The sequence below is a fragment of the Tiliqua scincoides genome, chromosome 3 (assembly GCF_035046505.1).
Source record: "Tiliqua scincoides isolate rTilSci1 chromosome 3, rTilSci1.hap2, whole genome shotgun sequence".
Lineage (NCBI taxonomy): Eukaryota > Metazoa > Chordata > Lepidosauria > Squamata > Scincidae > Tiliqua > Tiliqua scincoides.
The window spans coordinates 14,288,383-14,315,103 of NC_089823.1; the positions used below are offsets into that span (position 1 = coordinate 14,288,383).

At 42.8% G+C, this 26,721-nt stretch overlaps 2 protein-coding genes across 8 annotated transcripts in view; one reads left to right on the forward strand and one right to left on the reverse strand.

Moving 5' to 3' along the window:
* The window catches only part of MRE11 (MRE11 homolog, double strand break repair nuclease), a 36,140-nt gene extending 22,016 nt beyond the window's left edge, over positions 1-14,124 (reverse strand). For 2 of the 3 annotated variants that reach the window (XM_066620262.1, XM_066620260.1), the window contains exons 1-9: positions 13,960-14,117; positions 10,534-10,638; positions 9,015-9,153; positions 7,973-8,133; positions 6,954-7,041; positions 6,248-6,389; positions 4,131-4,245; positions 2,644-2,829; positions 1,822-1,993 (exon numbers count right to left, since the gene is read on the reverse strand). In XM_066620262.1, the coding sequence (XP_066476359.1) occupies positions 1,822-1,993; positions 2,644-2,829; positions 4,131-4,245; positions 6,248-6,389; positions 6,954-7,041; positions 7,973-8,133; positions 9,015-9,153; positions 10,534-10,535 (1,005 nt within the window). In that variant the 5' untranslated portion in view covers positions 10,536-10,638; positions 13,960-14,117. Of the gene's footprint in view, positions 1-1,821; positions 1,994-2,643; positions 2,830-4,130; positions 4,246-6,247; positions 6,390-6,953; positions 7,042-7,972; positions 8,134-9,014; positions 9,154-10,533; positions 10,639-13,959 lie in introns of all 3 variants that reach the window. The other variant, XM_066620261.1, reaches the window with a different exon arrangement.
* A 153-nt stretch (positions 14,125-14,277) lies between these two features.
* ANKRD49 (ankyrin repeat domain 49) lies at positions 14,278-24,725 on the forward strand. Of its 5 annotated transcripts, none has more exons than XM_066622368.1 (4): positions 14,278-14,808; positions 17,999-18,184; positions 19,427-19,853; positions 20,556-24,725. In XM_066622368.1, exons 3-4 carry the CDS (start codon positions 19,596-19,598, stop codon positions 21,015-21,017), a joined length of 720 nt encoding a protein of 239 aa, XP_066478465.1. In that variant the 5' UTR covers positions 14,278-14,808; positions 17,999-18,184; positions 19,427-19,595; the 3' UTR covers positions 21,018-24,725. The 5 variants fall into 5 exon arrangements, with proteins under 5 accessions (XP_066478465.1, XP_066478467.1, XP_066478464.1 ...); XM_066622370.1 differs by having other exon boundaries at positions 14,278-14,486; XM_066622367.1 differs by lacking the exon at positions 17,999-18,184.
* The last annotated feature ends 1,996 nt before the right edge of the window (positions 24,726-26,721 follow it).

Below are 26,721 nucleotides of genomic sequence, written 5' to 3' on the forward strand. Positions count from 1 at the left end.
TCCTTCTGGGCCGATTGGCCAAGTTGGGAGTTGGAGGCACTGTTTTGTGGTGGTTCCGCTCCTACTTGGAGGGTCGGTCCCAGATGGTGGTGCTGGGGGATCCCTGTTTGACACCCTGGCCTTTGAGGTGCGGGGTGCCACAGGGTTCAATTCTGTCCCCCATGCTATTTAATATCTACATGAAACCACTGGGAGAGGTCATCCGGGGGTTTGGAGTGGGGTGTCATCAATATGCTGATGACACCCAGCTCTATCTCTCCTTTCCTCCAGACTCCAGGGTGGCGGTTGAGGGCCTGGAGCACTGTCTGGAAGCAGTGAGGATCTGGATGGGGGCTAATAAGCTGAAATAAATTCTGGATAAGACAGAGGCTCTCCTGTTTCGGAAATCCTCGATGCAGGTGCTGGATTATCGGCTTGCCCTGAATGGGGTTGCACTCCCTCTGAAGGAGCAGGTCCGCAGCTTGGGGGTCCACCTGGACTCGCAGCTGCTCCTGGATTCCCAGGTGGCGGCTGTGGCTAGGGGGGCCTTCGCTCAGCTTCGGCTGGTGCGCCAGCTGCGGCCGTACTTGGATCAGGCAGACCTGGCCACGGTGATCCATGCCACGGTGACATCGAGGTTAGATTATTGTAACGCGCTTTATGTGAGGCTGCCCCTGAAGACGGTTCGGAAACTGCAATTAGTGCAGAATGCGGTGGCCCGTGTGGTCACTGGAGCTGGGCGGTTCGACTCTGTCAGTCCGCTTCTCCGGGGGCTGCATTGGCTGCCCATTCGTTTTCCGGCCCAATTCAAGGTGCTGGTTTTGACCTTTAAAGCCCTATACTGCTCTGGGCCAGGGTATCTCAGAGATCGCCTACTTCCGTACAATCCGGCTCGTCCTCTTAGGTCATCAGAGAAGGCCTTTTTACAAGTGCCGCCGCCTAAGGAGGTACATGGGGCGGCGGCAAGAAATAGGGCCTTCTCAGTAGTGGCACCAACATTATGGAATTCCCTTCCCCTTTACTTGAGAATGGCTCCCTCTCTTGAGACTTTTCGGCGAGGCCTGAAGACATTTTTGTTTAGAGAAGCCTTCTGAGTGCATGGCCTTTTTAAACATCTTTTCTGTATCTTTTTAGTATTTTTACAGGCCTGATTCCTCTGATTTGCTACGTTTTGCTCTTTTTATCTGACTTTTTATCTGACTATGGTTTTTATGGGTATATGTTAATGTGTTTTTAATATGTTTTTATTTGTGGTTAAATTATGTTTTTAATCTGTTTTTAATATGAATTTTGGATTCTAGTACCACTGTTAATTATGTGGCACTGTTATTGGGGTAAGCTATATATATCCTATGGAACTCCCTGCCACAAGAGGCATAGCTGACACCCTCTCCAGTTCTTCTGATTAGCTGATGTGTGTTTGGTTTAAAACTTTTCACTGTTTCTCACTTTTGTGTTTTTCCCCCTGCTAATTGTTATTGTCATGTCTGTTGTTATGGTTTTATTATTGTAGGTACAAACCACTTTGAGTCCTTTACAGAGAAAGACAACATACACATTTAAAAAAATCTGTGATTTTACTAGCATACTCAATAATGAAACCTATTTGGTTACAAGAAGATCTCAGAGTTCCAAAGTCTCAAAAGAATATTGCCTAGTAGAAGTGTGTGCTGATAAATAAGCTGATGTGATCTCCTTAGTCCTGGTATACCCTCACTCAAATATCCAGTTGTAGACAGATGATATGTGAGATGCATTATCACCTATGTGATTCAGGAAATCAATCTAAATATAAAATCAACCCTCTGGGCATTTAAGAGCCTATGAAAATCACATATTCACCTTCTCCATGCAGAAAGCCTGTATCGCTTGTGTTACTTTAGGATTGTCAGGGTTAAAGATGTCCGGATAATCAGCAAGAACAATGTCCTCAATGTAGAAGGGTCGCACTGTCCGAAGAGGAATCTTCTGCATGTTCATTTTTTTGCCTTTGATGCGCAGCAAGCCAACATGCCTAGAAAACATTGAAAAAATGTCTGTAAATTAAGTAGTATGGAGAAGAATATAAACCAAAGTCTTTACCAGTGGAACCACACTCACCACATTCTTCCATGCTTCTCAGCTAATCAGAGTGTGATATGCTTGTACCAAGAGCATGCAATACATCTAAAGTCAGCAGCCACTTGAACTGGTGTTGGCTATTAGGTAAGTCACTAACAACACAATCCTTATGCATGTCTACTCAGAAGTAATCACCACTATGTTCAGTGGGGCATACCCCCAGAAAAGTGTGTATAGGGTTGCAGCTTCAATGGGAGGGAGCCACAACAGTCCTGGTAGTGTGATAAATACTGCCAACCAGCAAAGTGAAGCAGCCCTGAGTCTTCTTATAATTAATTATTTTGAAACCAAGCAATCAGATTTTGGGACTTAGGGCTGTACCAAGATACGAGAACCAAGGTCAGGGCTTCAAGGAAGAGGAGGTGCTCCTTAAACAGTAGAGTCCCCGGAATACACAGAATAAAAAAATGCATGATGTTCTATCCTACCTTTGCCTTATGAACATGTGGTAAGGACCAGACAAACAAAAGGTTTTATTCAGAACTTTCCCAGAAAGTTTTATTCAGTACAATATACAAGGTTATTTTTAAACCAAGAACATACTTTTTAGCAGCTTCTCCAGGTGACAAAGATGTAACCACTGAACTTCCTGGCTGAGAAACGTAGAAAAGCTGCTGTTCATTTCGAGTCGGAGTTATTTTACATTCATGCTCATGACCCCAAATTACAAGATCAAGGAAGTCATCTAAAAACTGTTCAGGAATATAATTTGTAGCTCCATGTTTACTCCTGTGTCAAAGGAAAGGAACAAATATAGCTGCAAAAATAAGAATGGATGTTTTGTGTACACTAAAATTAAGCAAAGATAATGTAATTAATATCTAGTGTGCATTTCTGCAATATTTCATTGTCATGGCTACAAGCAGTATGTCATACAGGGCACAATTTTCAAAGTTTAAAGAAAGGCAAATAAAAATGATATCTAGAACTACAGTCTAAATAAATTTCCAAACACGAGCAGCTGCACAGAAAACTACAAAACTATTCACTGTTACGTTTCTAGGATTAATTTCTGTTCCAGGGACCTGCTGGGTTCCTGAATATAGAATACAGAACTCCTACCACAAACACAGTGCACAGCTTAGTCAACAATTTGATCCATCAGCATCGTGAGTTTGAAATGCAAAAACAAATTTTATCCATCATTATTTAATCCACAAGTTATCTTGGCCCATGCCACATGGTAAACCATTTCTGAAGCTGAAGCCAGCCTCAAAAGCAGTGTGCAATATGGCCTGCAAGTCCGCTAACAAAGACAAAAAAGCAAGCAAGAAATTCCACTCACTGAACAGGTTCTCATCTAACCCCACTCAATAAAAATCGATACTACACCTTTCAAATTGTGGGCTTCACCTTGCCATAGGAGATCCACTACTCCAATTACGCTCTTTCAAATTTCCCTATTCAGAGATATGTAAACCACTGCCTCCTAGGCAAACAAGCCCAAATTTCAGAGGTCCTGCTCTGTGTTCCTCTGCCATCAACAGTATAACAAGTGAGGACATGAAGGACAGAGCCTTCTGTGTTGTGGCACCAAGGTTGCAGAACACTACCAAGGGAGATCCATCTAGCTGTATCTCTGTTTGCCTTCCAGGCAGACAGTATAAGCACACCTTTCAAAGTGGAATTTGCCAGGCACTATATTTTAATAACTATGCTCTAACACTGTTTATCAGCTGTAAACTGATAGACTGTGAAGGTTTGACATGGACCCTTTTTTAATTACTTACGATTTTTAATTTTAATGTCAGCATTGTCAATTCATATTCTTTTGTGCAATGCCTTAAAATAGAAAAGTGGGATAAAATCACCTTGAAATGTACAAAAAACAAGAAAAGGTTGCCCAAGTACTCTGCACTCATCAACTGAGTATAGTTGATATCACAGTTCACCAACTCACCCCTTTCATTTAGATTTTCCCAAGCTGTATTATTCCTATAGATACTTGGCTGCATTGTATTTTTTTTTGTCACCTAAGAACAAACAAGGTGGTTTTACTGCAAATCCTTCCTGAACAAAAGCAGTAGTACCTGTTCTGGTGAATTACAAACAGATTAAACCAACTATCTTCATCTTCCTTTGGCCTCAGCATGGTGACTTGCTTATTCACAAACATTCGGTACAGTCTCTCATCTGGAATAGATCCTGGAACAGACATAATTTAACAACTGCTATGTAATAAGCTCTGTGTAATCAAACATTCTCAAAGCAGTACAACTTTGCAGTAAGGTTATCAATGTTTAGATAAGTTAATGTAAACTGCAACTGCTCCTGTGAGCAGGCTGATGCAAACTGCACCTACTTGTACTATCACTGCTGCCCCCAAAGGGCTGTAGTATGTTCTCATATTAAAGAAAAATATGACACAGAAAACCACTAAGGATGCTGCACTCATGACTGCTGTCAGTAGCAAAAGAGGTTATGGCAGTTTCCATCACCCAGAACTGTATCTGGAAATGTAGTCCAGCACTTTGGCATCTGGGGAGGGAGAATTCAGCTGGATGACAGTACCAAGAGATGACTCAGTGCCAGAATACGTATTACCAAAACTGGCCTAAAGAAACATAAGAAACTACTGGTTTATGCCTGCTCATTAGAGATTTCACTTCATGTACCTGATGAAGTCAACTGTAATCCACAAAGGCTTATACTGAAATAAAGGTGCTGTAAGACTTCGTTGCTGCTGCTCCAACAGTAATCTGTAAACAACGCTATCCTAATGGAAATTATTTAGTGCTTTCAACAAGAAGTTTACAAAGCTGTTTACACAGCAGAGAGTGCCAGCATCAGGTTGCTGGAGGCCCAGGGGCAAAGCTCTGCACTAGGACCTCCCATGACACCATCCTCCCATCCCTTGATGGCATACTGGAAGATACCACTGGCACCAGTACTAAGGGTTCAGGGGTTGGCCCAACAAGGTAAGCTTGAATGCTGACACATACCAATACCAGTAAGCTAAGACCCATTGCCCTTAGTGTACTCTGGTGATGAAGACAAGCAATCCACAGAACCCATACTCTCCAAGGGGTCTGCATCCTTTCTGCAGCTGGGCAGCATTGCAACGCTGCCTCTGGACTTTTGGCAATGATGTGATAATATCATCACAAAACTTCCAGGTTGCCAAGGTCCACAGAACTCAGCTGAGAGGTGCGCAGCCAGTCGGCCATGCACCTTTAAGGGAACACTGTCCACAGGCTACTTGTCTGCTTGGCCATGCTGTCTTTCTATGATGGCACCAATTTCAAAGTCTCGCAAGGAAGTTTCTCTCCTGTTGATCCTTCAGCTGAGGCTTTCCTTAAGGAAAACATATAGGTTTAAGAAGGTAGCAAGAGAAGTCCAATCATTATATTTATTAAAAGAAACAAGCGGCGGATACAAGCATCGCAGGGAAGGAAAGTGACAATGGACTGGCAGGTCCAAGCATCACCCAGGAAGGGCCAAAGAAAGCAACTTCTGCAAGTCTGAGAGTGCACCCATTGATGCTTTGTGCTGTCCACCAGCTCAGAGTACTTCCCCCACACCCACATGAAGCCTTGCTCAACAGATTTTTTAAAAAAATTAATAGGTACAAGAAGCCAAACTGTTGGCAGCTGTAGCCAAAACATTCATTCACCATAAAAACTAAAAAGAGAGTGGCACAAACAGAAAAGGTGACAAAGGATTTCCTTGAGCAACTAGGAAGGCAGAGAAAGCAAACAAAGATTCTGTAGAGAATTTTATTTTCGGTGAACCACAAATAATATAATTATCACCTGCTTAGCACTTTAAAGTAATTAATTATTTCTGAATTTACACTCCATTTTTTCATTTAAAAATTTCAGTGAGAGACTTAATAGTACTTTGAGCTTACTATCTTTTCCTCATCAGTTTGCTGAGAAGTCACCATTTCCATTTTATGACAGCAACCAAAGGATGAAATATTTTCCCTTAACAGCTGAACTGAGCACCAGTTTGAACCCAGAGGTGCCTTATCAGTGAAAACCACAAATAAAGACTGATTTACAGATGTCTCCCAAACAGAATTTTGCTACTCTTAGTTCTCAGAACCATAAAATGAATTCTAATAAATTTAGACTCTCTTTTAAAAGCCAATACATCAGACCTCCAAGATTCTATGTTTTGTTTAAAGCCTTGCGAAAAAACATACCTAATCCATAGAGAGCTATTTTCGAATTGCCTTTCTGAAGTAAAACAGGACTAACATCTATCTTCTCTACAGATGGTGATCGCCCAAAATGATTGAGGAGTCCTGCACAGCTCAAAATGTCCAAAGCACAAAGAGCATCTGCCTGTAAGATGCACGGAGAAATAACGACAATCAAGTTATTGACCCTTTAGATTTGTTCTGTGAGGCAACACACAATGCAACAAAGTTAGTTATAACAACTTTTACAAATGTCCATGTTGGCTAAACCAGGTTTGTAAATAAATACCACACTATCTTGGTAGCCTGTGGCAGGTAAACACAGCCTCGCAAGCAGGGAGGCTTTTGTAACATGGAAGAATTATTATATCTTTGTGCTATGCTGCTATCACAAGCCAGCTCAGAAATAAGTCCCACTGAGTTCAATGGGACTTACTCCTAGGTAAAAGTGTACAAAATTACAGCCTGATCAATTCATGTTAATTGCTTATCAAAATACAACTGTAAAACAATTTGTAATGTGTGGAAAACAATTGCAAATTATATAGCTAATTTTTTATTGAACTGTGATCAATGATCAGTTTTATTCATTTGTAACTTAGAAGTCTCTAATAAATGATATAAGTGTACAGTGCATATGTAAATTTTATAATCATTTCTACATATTTTTAGATGAATTACTTTGATCAATAAATTAGGGGAGACTTACCCCTGTGGGATCATCATGGTTGCCATGGATACTAAAAACTGGAACTGAAATGTTGAGATTTCCATCTTGGTAATTCACCCATGGAAACCTGAACAAAAGCAAAAAACATTTTAGATTTTACAATTATTTATAGATTCAGCATTTAACACATTCTTTTCCTATGTGAAAACAAGGGCTTAAGTGGATGGCTCAAACAGTACTGCTATGTTCCAGTAACCCACTCTCACTATCGTGTAACTGATCTTTCCATAGGATCACAGACCAAGTCTGCAATTCCGCTTCATGAAAATCAGTGCAAGTGTCACTACTGACTTCAGTAGCAGCACGATCACATGACAAAGCACCAATTCTAAAACACATGTATAAAATTGTTGCAATAATTGGAGCTTGAACACATTAAACCAGTGGTTTGCAAACAGGTGGGTCACAACCCACCAGGGGAACCAGAAGAGGGTCATTCTCCCTTAAGGGGAGTGCCCCAGAAATGAGTGCCCCAACAGCACTGAAATAATCATGTGCTGCTGGGAGCAAAGGGCTTTTAATCTTACCTGAGGGGGGTTACACTGGCCTCTGGCAGGGTGCGGGAAACTCCCAGCCTCCTCTGCGGGCCTCCTCGCTACTGCAAATAGGTCAGACCAGTGATCAGAGCTCACTTCCAGTTTTAGTCTGAAAACTAGAAGTGAGCTCTGATCACCAATCGGAGCTAAAGTATTTGCAGAAGCAGGGAAGCCTACAGAGAGGGCTGTGAGCCTCCTCGCACTCTGCCAGAGGCCAACGCAAACCCCCAGTTAAGTTTAAAAGCCCCTTGCTCCTGGCAGTGTGCAATTGCTGCAGTGCCACTGCTGGCTCTCTGCGCTCCCCCCCCCCCCCCGCAAGAACTTACCAGGTAGTTCCCAACTCCCCTAATGGAGTTTTGGAACCACAGCATTAAACAATTAGGATGATTATAACTTCTTCATTAAACTCTTGGAAAATTTAGTAGTAACTTGATATCTTAACTTCACAGTAAGAATACCTACTTGCTATAACCAAAGTTAACTGACTGGTCACTCAGAATTTCAAACTGAACAGGACGGTCACCCATGCAGTATTTCCTTAATAATTCTAAGCAAGTGTGCAAGGTTTTTCTGGAGGGCTTGTTTTCATGAAAGAGATCTCCTCCTAATAAAATTAAGTCCACCTATAAAAAAGAAAAAAGCTCTTTACAATTGGCTTAGTAGTAAGGCATCTTTTTTCAGGGAGAATGTCCCAGGTTCAAACCCTATCATTTCCAGGTAGGCCTGGGAAAGATCTCCATCTATTACCAGCCAACATCAACAATAATGAAATGAATAAACCAACAATCTAATTTGGTATGGGGAGCTTCATATGTTCATAAAACAAATTTGTATTTCATGGGAAAATTTCTCACATAGGCTTTAGAGTTTATTTAAATTCATATTACAGTGCAACTGCACCCTAATTATTCTGTTTCTGTTCAAATGAACCTTGCTTTCTGAGTCTTAAATAGCTTTAAAAGCCCAATGAGAGAGAGAGAGAGAGAGAGAGAGAGAGAGAGAGTGTTCAGAAGTACACAAAGCATAACAGGAATGTATGGCTAGATTTTGGGACTTCTCCCTAAATGCACTCAAAATTTTCAACTCTGTAAAATGAATCAGTGATCAATTAAAATAAAAGAACATACATGTAATATTAAACCTTTAAAGAACAAAATATGGACAGATATAGGTATACTGATACAAATTATGCAAAATTCACATTAGGAAAGTGAACTCAAACACCCCTATCAGTATCCATATTCAACTATTTATATACAACATGGCTATAAATCTTAAAAGCCACTGAAAAATTATCTCATAACGTACAAATCTTCAGTATTAAGTGAAATCCACTCAGTATGAGACAATGGGTTGGTGCTCTGTCCACACAGTGCCAAGCTATCAACATGAAGATTACATGCAATCTACATGAAATACAGGAAGTACTTTGTCAACAAGCCAAAACATTAACTTCTAGAAACTAGCTGGTCTCTCACTGCTGTGTAGTATAAGAGTAGCATACCTCATTATCTTGAGCAAGTTTCAAGATTTCATCAAAAGTTACAAACGTATCATTTCCACGTGCAGCATCCTTCTCCAAATAACCAAGATGAATGTCGGTAGCAACTAAAATTCTAAAAGTGTCCTTATCTTCTTCATCCCTAAATGAACATAGAAAAAGAGATGGAATATTTTTTCTACATAATCTACCCTTTTGACATATCCTGACCTATTTTGCAAGAATCAAGAGTTTACTTTCCTTGAACACCGGAATATACAATATAACCTTATTCACTTTTAAGGACTTTGTGCCATCATGGTAGCCCAACCAATGAACAACCACAGAGTTTACATACTCCTGCACAACACAGAGGAGATTAAAAGTGAGTTGGACTGTTGACAGCCCCTTTTTATGCTCCCCTACAGATTCTTAAAACTGTCTATTTCATTGTGAAAAAATAAGTGCATACTAGGTTATACAGCCCTATCTCAAGAATGTGTTCATGGAACCAAGTCCCACTTGTTATAGGGGCTTTTACTCTCAAATAAGTGTGCACAGGATTGCAGCCTCAGAGATGGACATTTGTTTGATGTAGTTGCTGCACCTAGAGTCACACTAGGACCAGGAAGACTGAGTTCAAAATCTCCACTTGGCCACAGAGCTTACCAGGTGATATCAGACCATGCACTCTCAGCCTCCCCCACAGGGTAGCTGGGGGGATAAAGGTGCAGGAAAATAGAACATGCAGTATGCCTGGAAATAACCCTTTTCTACTCACAACAAAGTTTGAAACCACTATGGTGATAACAGAAAGAGGAGGCACTTGCATAATAATCCAATCAAGCACAATGCAAAAACAAAACAGAATTACATTCACTCCTCCTTAGAAGGAGGCAAGACCAGAGCAGAAAATCATACAGAGACCCATGGACAGCCTCTTTGTGGATAATCACTCTGGGGTTACAGAAAACTTAGGGCGCAATCCTAATCCCTTATGTCAGTGCTTTCTAGCACTGACATAAGGGCAATGTAGCTCCAAGGTAAGGGAACAAACATTCCCTTACTTTGAGAAGGCCTCCCAACCCAACTGCAGGATGCGGCACATATCCCATTGGCACCGCTATCCCAGTGCTGGAAAGCACTGACATAAGGGGTTAGAATTGCGCCCTTAATTATATAACTACTTACAGCACTGGGCTTAGGCATTACCAATTTACAGATAGAAATAACAAAGAAAGATTCTTCTTCGTATCACTTATATTCAGCTAGATTTCCTTGTTGTTATGTGATGAATACACCAATCATTGGCATCCTTCAGTCTCGGGAGACTATGGTAAAAGTGGTTCTGGAACAGCGTCTAGTGTGGCTGAAGAGGCCAATTCAGGAGTGACAATCCCTTCCACACTGGGAGCAAATGTACTACCACAATATTTCAAGAACCAGAGAATTTTAAAGAAAAACAACTAGATTGCAACACTACATAACCCCCACCCATTGTCCACCAAAGTAGATAACACATTGTGGACTTTAGGAAACTTACATGGGTATGGTTAGATTTGCTCCAAAATCTTCTAAACTTCTCTCAAGCAAACTTTGTTGTATTATTGAACACTAAGAGACCAGCAATAACATCCAAAGTCAATACCTAAGAATGACCAAAGTAAGATTATATTAGAATTGAATGTTGAGATAATAATGTTGAGTTATTTGAGAACACAAATGTTAAACATGCACTACTGCAATTCAAGGATGATGGCGAAAAGCTGAAAAATGTTAGTGAGCTTTCAAAAATCTCTCCTTTTGTTACTGTAATGAAAGAGTGCTTAAGCACACTGTCATACTATCTAGCAGTTAGCTTCCCCCCCCCCATCACTTCAGGATAGCAAGAAGCAAACCTTCCTCCAAGCCACACTCCATTACACAGGATGTCTGTTTAGAAGAACTGAATTCATTATGAGTAGGCAAAGTTTCTCAACAGATTACTACCAAGATCTGTATAGTCCTCATCTATACAGTGCTTTCAGTGTACAATGCACTTGACATACAGTATATTATTGCACTGCAATTCTTATAACAGCATTATAACCTAAGTACAATATTTTCACATTCATATTGCAGAAAGGGGGCTGAGGAAGTAACCCACCAAAGGCCACTTATAGCGAATTCTTGACAAGAGGTGAGATTTAAACCAAGGAAGTTCCAATTCATACCTCAGTTTCCTAACTCAGATGCTTCACAGGCTCTCAATAATAATAATAGCAACAGCTTATTCAACTTAAGCATTTCTGTTGCCAGCAGTTTGACACTACAATACACATAAATGCTTGGTCTTGGAACAGATTTGGATACACTATTGTTGGTTAGAAGGAAATAACTGGTTTTCCATTCTTGAAGTCCTATCAGGAAAGTAGCATTCCCCAATAGGAGAAACAACCCACACTGCCTCATGCAGAGGCTGACATCAAAACAGTCTGAATGATCTTCATTTGACAACAGAATGAGTCTAAATGAAGGGGAATGGTTGAGGCAGAACTGCCCATCCTCAGCTGATTTGCAGGGAAGCACAGTTAGCAGCAAGTGAATCAGAACAAAACAGGCATGCTCCTTTAAGAGTAAAATTATGCAAGGGATGTTCTTTTCCCTCTCAAACAACACCAGAACCCAGAGACATCCCCTAAAATTGAATGTTGGAAGAGCTGAAACCGAAAAAAGAAAATATTTCTTTACCCAGTGAATAATTAATCTGTGGAACTCCTTGCCACAGGATGTGGTGATGGCATCTGGCTGAGATGCCTTTAAAAGGAGATTGGAGGAAAAGTCCATCACAGATTACAAGCCCTGATGGATATGTGCAACCTCCTGATTTTAGAAGTAGGCTACCTCAGTGTGCCAGAAGCAAGGGTGCAGCTCTCTTGTGGTCGTGTGTGCTCCCTGAGGCATCTGGTGGGCCACTGTGAGATGCAGAAAGCTGGACTAGATGGGCTCTGGGCCTGATCCAGTGGGGTTGATTTGATGTTCTTATGAATAGTAACTCTGCAGTTCTGGAATGAGGTGGGCCTGAATAATACAACCATTCCTAAAACAGCAGAAGCTGATTTGGAGAGAAAAACAGCCAGAGCGGCTAATCCTAAGAACATAAGAAGAGCCCTGCTGAATCAGGCCAAAAACCCATCTAATTCAGTCTCCTGTATCCAACAGTGGCCCACAGCAGCATCAGGAAGCACACAAGACAACAAGAGACCTGCACCCTGGTGCCCTCTCTTGCACCTGGCATTCTGAGGTAATCTGATTCTAAAATGAGGAGGTTGCACATCAGGACTTGTAACTTGTGATGGACTTCTCCTCCATAAAATTGTCCAATCTCCCTCAGTCTGATTAGGTATTGGCAACCTTCAGTCTCGAAAGACTATGGTATCGCGCTCTGAAAGGTGGTTCTGGCACAGCGTCTAGTGTGGCTGAAAAGGCCAATCCGGGAGTGACAATCCCTTCCACACCGGGAGCAAGTGCAGTCTGTCCCTGGTCTGTCTCCCTGGCTATGGGCCTTATCCGGAATCTGGCAGCCTAGTCTCTTGAAGGGCGACGATGTCCATCTGCAGTCTGCTCAGCTCCATGTCGATGACAGCTGTTCCTAACGTTCCAGGTGCCCAGCTTTAGGGCAGTAGTTTTCTGTTTTCTGTTGCATGGTGCAGAGTTGTCGATCCGCTTGTCGGTTTTCACCCTAAACCCCACGCACCCCATGAGGTTAACGGACCGTGGCGAGGCAACACCTTACTGGCTGGGGACTGCCCAGCTTAAGGCGGGCGGTAGCTGCCCAATGAGATGCAATGATCTCTCCCACCGTCGGAAGCAGCCCCTGGCGTCATGCTCTACGCCAATCGAGCAAAGACTTATAACCGGTAAACTGCTGCTTCCCGTGTTGTGCCGACGCCGTATGGCGAAGTTGGAGTGTCCTCTCCAGTGCGCGAAGCCTGGGTAAAGAAGGTATGGAGGATAGGTTGTTACCCATGCAGCAAATCCCCCCTCTCCACGTCGCTGGAATGGTCCAATGGAAAGGCAGAAGCCAATATGGTTGGTTCCAGCGGCGTCGCAGGAGTTGCCAGAACGTGACTGTGTTCAGCCATGAACTGCCTAAGGGACTCCGGCTCCTGATTTTGCCTCGAGGTTGACTCCTGAAGCCTTTTCCAGAACTGGATGTAGCCACAAGGCAGTGGAGGTTTGAGGTCAGAGTTTCCTTCTCTTAGATGAGCTGCCTTCCTAGGCTGACGAGTCCCATCTACCCGGTGGCTGTTTAGTCGCCTCTTACGACAAGTACAGCCAAACTGAGGGCCTATTCTTAGCCCCCAGCCCCCAGGGGAGCCCCCAGCCCCTCAGTCTGATTACACACTCAGTAAAGAAGTATTTGCTTTTGTCTTTTCTAATTCCACTCAATTTGAGTGGATCTCTGCTGGTTCTGGTATTGGGTGAAAGGGAAAAGAACATCCCTCATCCACACTATCTACCACTGTGTCCTGTGGCAGGAGTTCCACCAACTCAGTTTGAGCAGCTGTGCCCTGGTTCTGGTGTTGTGTGAAAGGGAAGAGAACATCCCCTATCCACTCCATCTATCACTGTATTATGTGGCAAGGAGTTCCACAGACTACATTTGAGTGGCTGTGCCCTGGTTCTGGTGCTGTGTGAGAAAGAGAAGAGCATCCTTCTATCCTGTGGCAAGGAGTTCCACAGGCTCCGTATGAGTGGCTGTGCCCTGGTTCTGCTGCTGTGTGAGAGGGACAGCATCCCCCACCTGCTCTATCTATCACTGTATCCAGTGGCAAGGAGTTCCACCGACTCTGTTGGAGCAGCTGTGCCCTGGTTCTGGTGTTGGGTGGGGAAGAGAACACCCCCCATCCATCACTGTGTCCTGTGGCAGGAACTTCCACAGGCTCAGTCTGAGTGGCTGACCCCTACACAAGACAAGGGGACGTACTTCTGAGAGGACGTGCCTAGCGCTGTGGCCTGGTCTGGGAGCGGAGTGGCCTCCTCCGGTTGAAAGGCCTCCACGAAGCAGCTCACGGGCACGGTTCCCCCAGGGCCTACCTAGACGCGAGGCGCGCCTCAGGTTTCCATGGCGCCGCTCGCAGAGAGGGTAGCCCCACCCACCTCGCGCACGCGCGAAGAGGCGCGTGGCGCGATGACGGCCACCTCCCCGCCAACCGTCACCCTCCCGCGGAGCCCGCCCCCTCGCTCACAGACCGCAACCTGTTCTCACTGCGCAGGCGCGGCTGACATCCGGGGACCGAAGCCTTCAGAGGCGGCCCGAGCGAGGCCGGAAGTCGCTCCCGGGCGCGAGGCGCTGAAGGCTCGTCGGAGGAGGCAGAGCCGTTGGTCACTCCTTGGACCCGCCTCCAGGAGATGGACGTGGCTGCGGGGCCTCGGAGGCGGGCCGCTGTCCTGAGGGAGAAACAGCGTTGAGGTGAAGGTGCACGGGCGAGGCTCATCCGGGTCCTTGGCGAGGTGGGGGCGCCTGTCCTTCAGGATTTCAACGTCTGACGTTAGGCTCAGGCTGCTGCTGTTGCCGTGGCAACGGGATAACGGCGATGGGCTCCTGGGATGATGCTGATGCTGGCCCTGGGCCTGCTTGCACGCCAGGGCAGAGTGGCTCGCAGTTTACACCGCGCGCAAGTCGCCTGCTGGCCTACTCGAGAGTAAGCCTCACTGGGCAGAGGCACCTCCCTGGTGAGGAAACGCTGAGCCTTTGGAGCTCCTCAGTCTAGAAAAGAGGCGCCTGAGGGGGGAGCGTGATTGACAACCCAGTCCTGTGCATGTCTACTCAGAAGTAAGTCCCATTACGGTCAGTGGGTCTTACTGTCAGGAAAGTGTGGATAGGACTGGGCTCTGAGACAGACTCGATTTCGCAGGGGGTGGATAGAGGCAATGGTGGGTCCTCATTCATTCATTCATTTGGGTTGTGGCACAAAAAAGCACAAAGACCACTGCTGTAGTTGCTTGGCAATAATTCTCATTTACTTCAATAAGAAGACAGACAGCCCAATCCTATGCATTTCTCCTCAGAAGTAAGTCCCATTTGAGTCAGTGGGGCTTACTCCCAGGAAAGTATGGATAGGATTGGGATGAGAGACAGACCTTGGCTTTAGAATTAACAAATGTATTATAGCATACTCTTTTAAAATACAAGTTTATACTTTGTATTGGCCTTTAAGAAGTCATGGGACTCCTTCATTTTTTGTTGCAACAGACTAAGGGCCCAATCCTTTGCAATTTTCCAGTGCCAGTGCTGCTGTGCCAATGGGGTAAGGCCATAGGCCCATCTAGTCCATCTTCCTGTATCTCATAGCAGCCCACCAAATGTCCCAGGGAGCACACCAGATAACAAGAGACCTGCATCCTGGTGCCCTCCCTTGCATCTGGCATAGCCCATTTCTAAAATCAGGAGGTTGCACATACACATCATGGCTTGTAACCCACAGTGAACTTTTAGTTGAAAAGCGGTATATAAATACTGTTGTTAATAATAATAATAATAATAATGGATTTTTCCTCCAGAAACTTGTCCAATTCCCTTTTAAAGGTGTCCAGGCCAGATGCCATCACCACATCCTGTGGCAAGGAGTTCCACAGACCGACCACACGCTGAGTAAAGAAAATATTTTCTTTTGTCTGTCCTAACCCTTCCAACACTCAATTTGAGTGGATGTCCCCTGGTTCTGGTGTTATGTGAGAGTGTAAAGAGCATCTCTCTATCTACTCTGCCCTTCCCATGCATAATTTTGTATGTCTCAATCATGTCCCCCCTCAGGTGTCTCTTTTCTAGGCCAAAGAGGCCCAAACGCCATAGCCTTTCCTCATAAGGAAGGTGCCCCAGCAGAGTTCTCTTTTGCACGTCTTCCATTTCCACTATGTCCTTTTTGAGATGTGGCGACCAGAACTGGACATAATACTCCAGGTGTGGCCTTATCATAGATTTGAACAACAGCATTATAATATTAGCTGTTCTCAATACCTTTTTAAATGATCCCCAGCATAGAATTGGCCTTCTTCACTGCCACCGTACATTGGGTTGACACTTTCATCGACCTGTACAGCCCCCCCCCCAGATCTCAGTTCTGATCAATCACAGCAAATAAGCACAAAGACCTCATCAAAATATGGAAACATTTGTTCACTTGTCTCAGGGCTGTACTGCTGCTGCACCAGTGCTGGAAAGTTGGATTGGATTGGGCCCTAACGTGGCTATCTCCTGTGGACATTGTTAACTTCTGTGGGACTTGCGTGGGATTGCAGTCTTACAGCTTAGTTCTGTCCTGTATATTTGGAAAGACATCTGCTGTAGCTCATGCTAGTCTGCATACAATTCCAGTCCTAATGTTTTGTGTGAAAAACATCAGAAGTAAATGAGCTCCCAGAAACGTGGGGTGTGCAGTGAAAGATGATTTCATGGTACCATAGAATGTTCTATACAACTCTGAAACTGCACTGCTGTTCGTTAGGACTGCTGTCGTCTAGATTTCTTTATAATTGTCTATTCTTGGGTCCCTGTGGGGAGAAAGGTTGGATATAAATAAAGTTAATAATAATAATAATAATATTCTCTTACCACATACGTAAGGATTGTTTGCTTTTGTCTATACCAGCAATTTTCCACAGTACATTAATGTCCTGCTAATGACCCGCAGGTGGCTGCAGGAGTTTAGGAGAAGGTCATTTAGGGTTACTGGGGGATATGAACCCCCCTCACCTGCAGTTCGGAATTCTTTGTCAATTGTCAAAAAACCAGTGGTGTCCTTTGATAATTTTGATAAACTAACCGATAGTGCCTTGTTAGTGTGCTGTGAGATGAAAAAGATTGAAAACTGCTGGCCTACGCAATTCTTAATGGGGCTCTTGGTGTAATGGTGCCATCTTGAACTGTGTGACTTCCATGCTCAGTCCCCATTTATTTTGAACTGTCTTGTTTCTTTGGAGGATTGATTACTCTTCTATAATACAGATATATGCAGGTTTTTTATTCTGGTAGAGAATCAAAAACCTTTTCTAGGGAGAGAACATTCTGGCAGAGGAGAGAATCACACTTCTTTTTCTAGGAAGAGAAGCATAGACTTTTGAAGTGCAGGGTGGTTGTAGTGGAATAGGAAAGGGATTGGGTGAAGATCATACGTGTGAGTGGTTGCCTTTAGAAGATAACTTTTGTTTCGCATGTGGAGTGATATTTGTCTCCATGTGGCAGTTTTTCAGAAAGTTGAAGGTAGTTCAAAAGGAATGATCGCTGCTCATTCCACTTTCATGTGTAAGGAGCTGGTTTCAGTGGTGACAGTAGAACAGGTGAAATGTTTGCCCACCTTTGAAAATGAGTCCTCCCTCAAATTTTCAAGTCTATTATTTTTCCAGTCTGTGGTCAATCAGCAGGGAACCACAGGTGTGCTTGGTACTGGAAAGCTTTCGACCTAGGAGTTGAAAGTGAGATATGGTCTGAGACTTCTTTGACCTTGTGCTGAGCTTTTATGATACTTTTATGATACTTTGAAGCTATAGACTCATTTCTATAGGGCAGGGGTGTCCAAACTTTTTGGCAGGAGGGCCACATCACAGTGTAGAGGCTCACTCCTGCAGGTGCATTGAGCTGTACAGGAACTGTGAAGCATCAAGGCTTCTAGCTTCTTAGTGTCTCAGGAGCCTAGTGCAACACTGAAGGTGCGATTTTGCCCCTCTGAATTAGGGTATGGCTATACAGTAGGTGTTGCCAAGCACAAACTTTGGTTGGACAGGCTTTGGAAACCAATCTGTGAACCCTGGTCATCAGAAGATATTTTTCTATATGTAGAAGATTGTTCTAGACAACTTTGGTGGTGCATTTTGTTAGATGGGATACTTGAAGTACCTTGTAATACTTGTTAGAATGTTTAGTAAAATGTAATGTGTTTGATGTGTGCTATTGATTTTCTTTGAAGAGGCATTGTGTTATGTTATATCAGGAGTGGTTTGCATAATTAAAATTATCCTCCACACAGAGTATCCTACTTGGTGAAGGAAAACGTGTCTGACCTTCGTTACCTGCAGTTACCCAGCAACAATGCCTTGTAATAGCAGTAGCTGAAAAATGTGCTGCAACAAATCAGTCGCAGGAACTACCACTGGGAAAACTGCACTGCAATTGTGAAAGATCTTGCATTGTATATTGCAAATACATCTCCTAGGTAGGTGAGGCAATCATAGGGAGTCTGTCTTGGCCATCATGCTCATTTATATAGAATTTTGACTTGTCATTCAGATGACTGCTGGTCTTGAAGATGTACTTGGTGGTCTATGCGCTTTCTTGTACATTGTCTTCTATATGGCTTCATGACCTGAACATGCTGTACTAATTGAACAAAGACTGGTTTTTGGTGAAGCAATGGTATAATTCTGTGATTCAGAATCGGGGGCCCACAAATATAGTCCACATTGCAAATGGTGATCAGAAATTGAATCCTTGTGCGTGGTGGTGAAGGTCTCTAATCTACTCTGCTACTGGATTAACAAATCTTTTAATAGCTGTAAACAACCTAGACCAGCAGAGAATAGAAATGAAACCAGGATACACCTTATTCCAAGGTGTACCTTTTGAAAGTAGGTTGGAGGAGAGGGGTTGCTGCAAACACATACTTACGTATGCTGCTGTTCTCTTGTCAAGCCTGTTCCCTGGGACACAGGCACAAAAGAAATATTTCTGCTTGGTTCCCTGAAGCAGAAAGTAAGAAAGCTGAGCTGGAAGTTGGTTGTCAACTGAGACCCTGTGGACCCGGGTCAAGATTTCCATCCCTCTGTATAACTCCAATATGGTGTTTGTTTTAGTTGTAGAATCTGTGTATGTTGAACTTTTTGTCATAATAACCTGTACATAATAGCAAAAATCCCTTCCCATAATGTTTCTGTATGAGACCCATTGACTTTGCTTTGTGTAGCACCATAAAACGTGTTCTTGTGTTGTATTTATAACGTAAACATGAATTATGCCTTGTCCAAGCTGCAGTTGTAATTGTATACTGAATAGCTACTTGTACCTGCAACAATATAAGGCTTCTCTGCTTTATACTAAGTCAGTGTTTTCTGTGCTCTGACTGGTGGCAGCTCTTCCTCAGCATTTCAGGCAGGGGTCTTCTCCCGTTCTTGGAGATGTGACAGATTGTCCCTGGAATCTTCTGCATGCAAAGCACATACTCTGCCCTGAGCTATCACCCCTTGCAGCAATCCCTCTACTAATTCATTAGACCTTTTGTACAAGAGAGATTCTAATATAAGCTGACACTGAGAGTAGAAGGACAGTATTTTTTATCCTTGCATGTGTAGCTACACTGCTGCAATACTCTCATTTATGTAACTGGTAAAGGGTACGGAACTTCTGTTATCTTCTGCCTCTGGTCATGATAGTAACCTCTTTTTTTCCCCTTTCTCAAAAGGTTGTTATGATGTTGCTGCTGTCTATACCATTCTTCATTCGCTTTTGTTAGCAGTTTTCACATGTTTTCCAAATCTCGTGATGTATGACCTAGAAATGAAACAAACCAGAAGAAGAAGCAGTGATACTTATTTGTGAATATTTGGGACCTGCATGCTCAAGCCTGCAAAATGAATGAAAGTGGCAAGTCAGCGGAGAATACAGAGGATGAGATAAAAGATTACAAGGATTTTGCTGAGAGTTTTAACCAGCTTGAATTGTTGGAAACCCACAGACACCTAATCCCTACAGGAACACAGAGTCTTTGGTCTGGAGATTCTGATGAAGAAGATCAAGATGAAAAAACTGAGGAATGGTACCAAGCTCAAGAGAAAAAACTGGAAAACAATCCAGATAAGCTTCTTCTTTGGGCTGCTGAAAAAAATAGGGTAAGAAGTGTATTGTCAATTTTGGGTATGTTTATAATTTTTTCTAATTGGTTCAGGCTGGATGCCTTCTTGATAGAAGGTGAATTCAGCAAGATAATTTTATACTGAGGTTTTCAACTACTGTTGTAAACGTGTTCGGTACTCATATGCTCTGGCTCTTGTCTATTTCTTTGTATTGTCTTATTGCTTATAAATCTTTGTTGGCCTTGGAATTGAAGGCCTTGGAATTGAAAAGCAGGGTAAGAAATAACCCAGTTAAATAACTGGGGCAGTGTTTATGGTGCTTCAAAACAAACAAAAAAATCCAGTATTTGAAGTTATTAAGAGAAAGCTCATAGTGGGGATTTGGACATTGGGGATTTGGACCAAGCAAATTTCATTACTTGGTCTTTGAACAGGTCTCCAGAATGACTTTAATGATACAGTTGAAGGTTTTGCACTTAAGTCAAGATCAGCCAAAAGTCTTGATGCCATTTGTACACCATAATAAAAACCAATTACTAACTTCACAGTTACCTTGTCTTATACTTGCAAAAACCCTGCATTCAGTTCAGTTGAGAAATGATTAACTTGACCAAGGATGGACAGTGAGCTTCATTGTTGGGAGGGTTTTGAACTTGAGTTTTCCCGTCGGCAAACACAGTGCTACCATCTACTTCCTAAGGCTCAACTATAACTATATGCTTGTTTTTCTTCCTACAGCTTTGCACAGTACAAAGACTTCTGTCTGAAAATCTTGCTCCAGTAAATGTCCGTGATGAAGATCAATATACCCCTCTCCACCGTGCTGCCTATAATGGACATTTGGATGTTGTGCGCAAGTTAATTGCGCATGGTGCAGATGTCCATGCACTGACAGTAGACAGTTGGACACCACTACACAGCGCATGCAAGTGGAACAACACAAAGATAGCTTCATTCTTGCTTCAACATGGCGCAGATATCAATGCCCAGACCAATGGCTTGCTGACACCGTTGCACCTTGCAGCAGGGAACCGGGAGAGTAAGGAAACCCTTGAACTGTTGCTCATGAATCGCTATTTAAAACCAAATCTCAAAAACAACTTGGATGAAACTGCATATGATATCGCTCGAAGGACTGATATATATCATTACCTGTTTGAAATTGTTGAAAATTGCACAAACTCTGTGTCTGATTCTTAGGAATTGTAATTGTGAATGTTGAAATACACTGCCGGCGCCTTTGTAAAAAGTACACTTTGTAATTGCACTCAACGTTGGTGCTTTCACCCCCACCTCTTGACACAGCTTTACTCTCTCTGAGATGCTAAAATGGGGTCTCATTTTGATAAGATATCATTATTTTTATAATATAAACTACACTACCCTTATATTTGTGAAACATTTCCACTTTTACTTGAAAAGCTTTGGAGGAATCCTTAATACTTTGGAGCTTTATTCCATATTAACCACTTAACACAGCAAGAGCATTCGCATATCTGAATACATAACATGAGCATGTTATGAAAATGATTAATTCTTCTACTTCAAAAAATGTGGTGGAATTAATGAGGCCTAAGTGACAGCTATGCTTGGACAAAAAAAACTGAAGACAAACTGCCAAAATGTATAAATGCAGTGCTGTGGTTACCATCTGGCCATTAGCACATATGGGGGCCTGTATCTGTGGATCTTATATCCGAGGATTCAGTTATCCACAAATCGGATCCAGGGCCCCCCCTACGTGCCCCCTCCAGAGGCTTTTCTGACCCCCGCAGAGGCCACATTCATCTGCCCGCAGCCTCTGCGGGCCTCAGAATGGTTTGGCAAAAGAAAACAACCGCAGTTTCCATAGTGAAACTGGAAGTGACGTTTTATTGCCTTATAAGGCATTCTTAGGCCTGCGGAAGCCCCTGGTGGGTGGTGTGGGCATCCCTGGGTATCCGCAGTCTCAGTTAACCACGAGAGGTTCCAGAATTGATTCCCCGCAGATACTAGGGCATGGTTGTAGTTGCATCCTCTCAGCTAATAAAGACCAAGTCATCCTCAAATCAATAGTGCAATGTTATGACCAAAGGCCTACTGGGATGTTTGAGGCAATGTGTATATGCCATGAAGTGTTAATCTTCAAACCATAACATTTTGTGTTGCTCAGTCTGTCTTTTTGAAGTTATAAGTATCTACATATAGAATATTATGCAAGGACTGTATCTCTGGGAACCTATGATGGAGGAGTCCAAACTGCACCTTGATGGGCCACATCTAGCCTCTCAGTACAATTTGACCTGTGCTGAACCAGTGTCATTATAATTAAATGCAGCCCTGTCCCGCCTTCCTTTCTTCCCACTTGCAACATCTCCCTTCTGCTGGGCTGGATTGCTTTTACTAAGAGCCCAGCTAAAGGAGAGCAAGCAGGTAGCTCCACAGCTACAATATTTTTTTTTCCTTTTGTGGAAATTCTTAGTATACAAAATATGCATATTTTCTTTAATTGACCTGTTTTGACCCATCACAAGAGTAGGTCTGTAGCCCCAGCAGCTGAAAGTTTGATGACCTCTTCTTGAAGTAAAGCTTCAGTCATGGCTCCTGTAGCTTCTAAAAACAGCTGCTAAGGTGGTCAAGACCACTTGGCACAGTAATCCCCTGTATTTTAAAGAGTAATTGTTTCTTAGATCTGTAAACATGATCCTAGGTCCTATTAAAGAATTCATTTCTTGAAAGTGACTGAATGATCAATCTTAAAGTAACAGTTTCATCTAGGCCCTTATTCTTAAAAAAAAATAATCTAATCCAGGAGCACAAAGTATGGCATTTGAAGTGGCCTAAAAGATTCATTACCATGAGATTCCAAGAATTGCTTGGTAGTACGCTTAGTTTTATATGTACTTGCCTTCCTGTTCCACATTTTAATTTTGTGAGAGTGACTTGTGGAAACACTTGGGTATTATTCATGAGCAGTGTGAGAAGTAGCCATGAGTTTAAGAACATAAGAACATAAGAACAGCCCCACTGGATCAGGCCATAGGCCCATCTAGTCCAGCTTCCTGTATCTCACAGCGGCCCACCAAATGCCCCAGGGAGCACACCAGATAACAAGAGACCTCATCCTGGTGCTCTCCCCTACATCTGGCATTCTGACTTAACCCATTCCTAAAATCAGGAGGTTGCGCATACACATCATGGCTTGTACCCCATAATGGATTTTTCCTCCAGAAACTCGTCCAATCCCCTTTTAAAGGCGTCTAGGCTAGACGCCAGCACCACATCCTGCGGCAAGGAGTTCCACAGACTGACCACGCGCTGAGTAAAGAAATATTTTCTTTTGTCTGTCCTAACCCGCCCAACACTCAATTTTAGTGGATGTCCCCTGGTTCTGGTATTATGTGAGAGTGTAAAGAGTTTGAAGAAGTTTGTACATGTGAGTGTGAAGAAATTAATATATAATGTGACTGTGTATATTGTTTCAAAATATCTACACATGTCAATATTTGACTAGTATTTATACAAGGCAGAAACTGGGTACTGACCTGATTAAGTTGCCGTTTGCGTGGATGATGACAATGTATGAAATGGCACACGTGTTAAAAGCGCCACTATGCAGTGTAGTGAATGTGCTGTGCATGAAAAAGAAAACTGCAGCAGTGAGTGTGAGTTGTGGCTAGGATGCTGTTGCAACTTGAGTATATCTTGTACATTTTGTTAGCCAGTTTGAACATCTTATATGAATCAACTCTAAGTTAAAACCAAATCCTGCTGAAATGGGACTTAATTCTGAGTGTGGTGTGCTGTTGCTCCATCAAGGATTGCTCTTCTTAATTATGGAGGCTATTCATGAATAAGTGGTTGAAAGGTTATTACTTAAGATTGTAAGCCAAAAACCCCTTACCTCTACAGTAGACTCATAATACTCAGCAGAAGGTCAGTGAGGGAACTGTAGGCTTCCATGCATAAGCTACTTGCTCCAAAGGTCTCAATGCTCATTGGAAGCTCCATTACTTTTACTAACCTGTAAGTCCCCTTGAAGTAGGTGGAATTTCCTTGACTGTGAATGTGGTTAGGTCTGATGTTTTACAAAGTGGATAATTAAAGTACTAGAGAAGTAGTACTTAAAATTGCTAGGCTGAGATATATTGGATCAGTTCCACTGATCTCCAGTGTATCTGTGTTCCACTGATCTCCAGTGTAAGGTTGCCAATCTCACTGAAATCACACAATAAGGCCCATTTTCCTAACTGTACCTAGCTAGAAAGTAACATTAAAATTATGGAGGTTACTTTAAAATGAGCTACTTAGGTTTTTTTTTGGCTGTACAGTCTACCATCCTAAGTGCAAATCTAAAGAAATGTTTCAGTGTTTGACATCTGAATAAGTTTGTATCCGTGTATTGACTTAAGTGACTTGAAGGTCACTGCCTTAAGGCTATACCACACATTTAAACCACTTTGAAACTAGTTTTATTGGCACAGCATCCCCAAAGAACACCAAAAATTGTAGTTTTGTCAGAATGGTGAAGAGTCTTCAGAAGGACTGCTAGCCACATGAAAATACAATTCCCAAGATTTCTGGGTTGGGAGCCATGGCTTTTAAGCAGATCGGAAACCATTTTAGATGAGTGGTGACAATATGGTAGTACGTCTTCAGGTACTGCAAACTAGCAAACATCTACTATAACTAAAAGCTGTAAAGCACTATTGCAATGTAACTAAGAGAACTGGAATATGTATTTATTGTATGATGACATATACAGCTGCTGTCAAAGTTCACTTTAATTTTTGTGTGTGAGATACTTTTCAAAAAGTTGACAAGTGCATGGAAACAAATTGAATGTAACTGAACTTATGCAGGTAACTTATACAGGTATACTGTAATTCTGCTGTGAGTCTAATTTAAAATAAAATATTTGACACTTGATTAGAGCTTCTGTTGCAAGCTTTAATAAATCAGTGTTCTCACACATTTAGCACCAGGATCCACTTTTTAGAATGAGAATCTGTCAGGAACCACCAGAAGTGATGTCATGGCCAGAACTGACATCAAGCAAGAAAATTTTTGACAACCCTAGGCTGTAATCCTACCCACACTTACCTAGGAGTAAGCCCCATTTACTATCATGCAGCTTGTTAAAAGTACAGGTCTGTAACATTTCCCCAAATGCAGTCACATACCATGGGAGCATCTAGTTCAATATATTAAAAATAAAATATTGAAATGAATGGGGACAGGTCCTCTCATGGATTGAGAACTGGTTGGAGGCCAGGAAGCAGAGAGTGGGTGTCAATGGGCAATTTTCACAATGGTGAAAAGCAGTGTACCCCAAGGATCTGTCCTGGGACCGGTGCTTTTCAACCTCTTCATAAATGACCTGGAGACAGGGGTGAGCAGTGAGGTTGCAAAGTTTGCAGATGACACCAAACTTTTCCGAGTGGTGAAGACCAGAAGTGATTGTGAGGAGCGCCAGAAAGATCTCTCCAGACTGGCAGAATGGGCAACAAAATGGCAGATGCGCTTCAATGTCAGTAAGTGTAAGGTCATGCACATTGGGGCAAAAAATCAAAACTTTAGATATAGGCTGATGGGTTCTGAGCTGTCTGTGACAGATCAGGAGAGAGATCTTGGGGTGGTGGTGGACAGGTCAATGAAAGTGTCAACCCAATGTGCAGCGGCAGTTAAGAAGGCCAATTCTATGCTTGGGATCATTAGGAAAGGTATTGAGAACAAAACGGCTAATATTATAATGCTGTTGTATAAATCTATGGTAAGGCCACACCTGGAGTATTGTGTCCAGTTCTGGTTGCCACATCTCAAAAAAGACATAGTGGAAATGGAAAAGGTGCAAAAGAGAGCGACTAAGATGATTACTGGGCTGGGGCACCTTCCTTACGAGGAAAGGCTACGGCGTTTGGGCCTCTTCAGCCTAGAAAAGAGGCGCCTGAGGGGGGACATGATTGAGACATTCAAAATTATGCAGGGGATGGACAGAGTGGATAGGGAAATGTTCTTTACACTCTCACATAACACCAGAACCAGGGGACATCCACTAAAATTGAGTGTTGGAAGAGTTAGAACAGGCAAGAGAAAATATTTCTTTACGCAGCATGTGGTTGGTCTGTGGAACTCCTTGCCACAGGATGTGGTGATGGTGTCTGGCCTGGACGCCTTTAAAAGGGGATTGGACAAGTTTCTGGAGGAAAAATCCATTACGGGGTACAAGCCATGATGTGTATGTGCAACTTCCTGATTTTAGAAATGGGCTATGTCAGAATGCCAGATGCAAGGGAGGGCACCAGGATGAGGTTTCTTGTTATCTGGTGTGCTCCCTGGGGCATTTGGTGGGCCACTGTGAGATACAGAAAGCTGGACTAGATGGGCCTATGGCCTGATCCAGTGGGGCTGTTCTTATGTTCTTATGACCCACCTGAAATTGGTTCATGACCTACCTAGTGGGTTCTGACCCACAGTTTGAGAAGCACTGTATAATGAATAAAATATTCATTGCAATAACCTGCAGATAGGACAAAATTAGTATGTGGTGCTCCTATAGGAATTCTCAACATACTAGGTCCCCAAGTTATGGATGTCCTATCTTATGGACAAGCAGGCCAGTCTTTTGCACAGGTGCAGTCTATCTAGCCTTGTGCTTTTGCACAGATGCAATAGTGCTTTTCCAAACTGCATCTGTTCTAACTTCCTAACAAACCTCTGAAATGGAACCAAGACTGTAAGGGGAAATGTCTAAGTTGAGGTTTGTAGAAGAGCACTTCATAAACAAAAGGTTTTTCTAAACTCATTTATGAGCCAGCATTTCTTTGATGGTGTGAAAGAGGTTCACTAGTGTTTGAAGGAAGGGGATGATGGAGTCACGGTCCAAAGGGATACGAGATGAATGTCTGAACAGAAGAAGCTATTG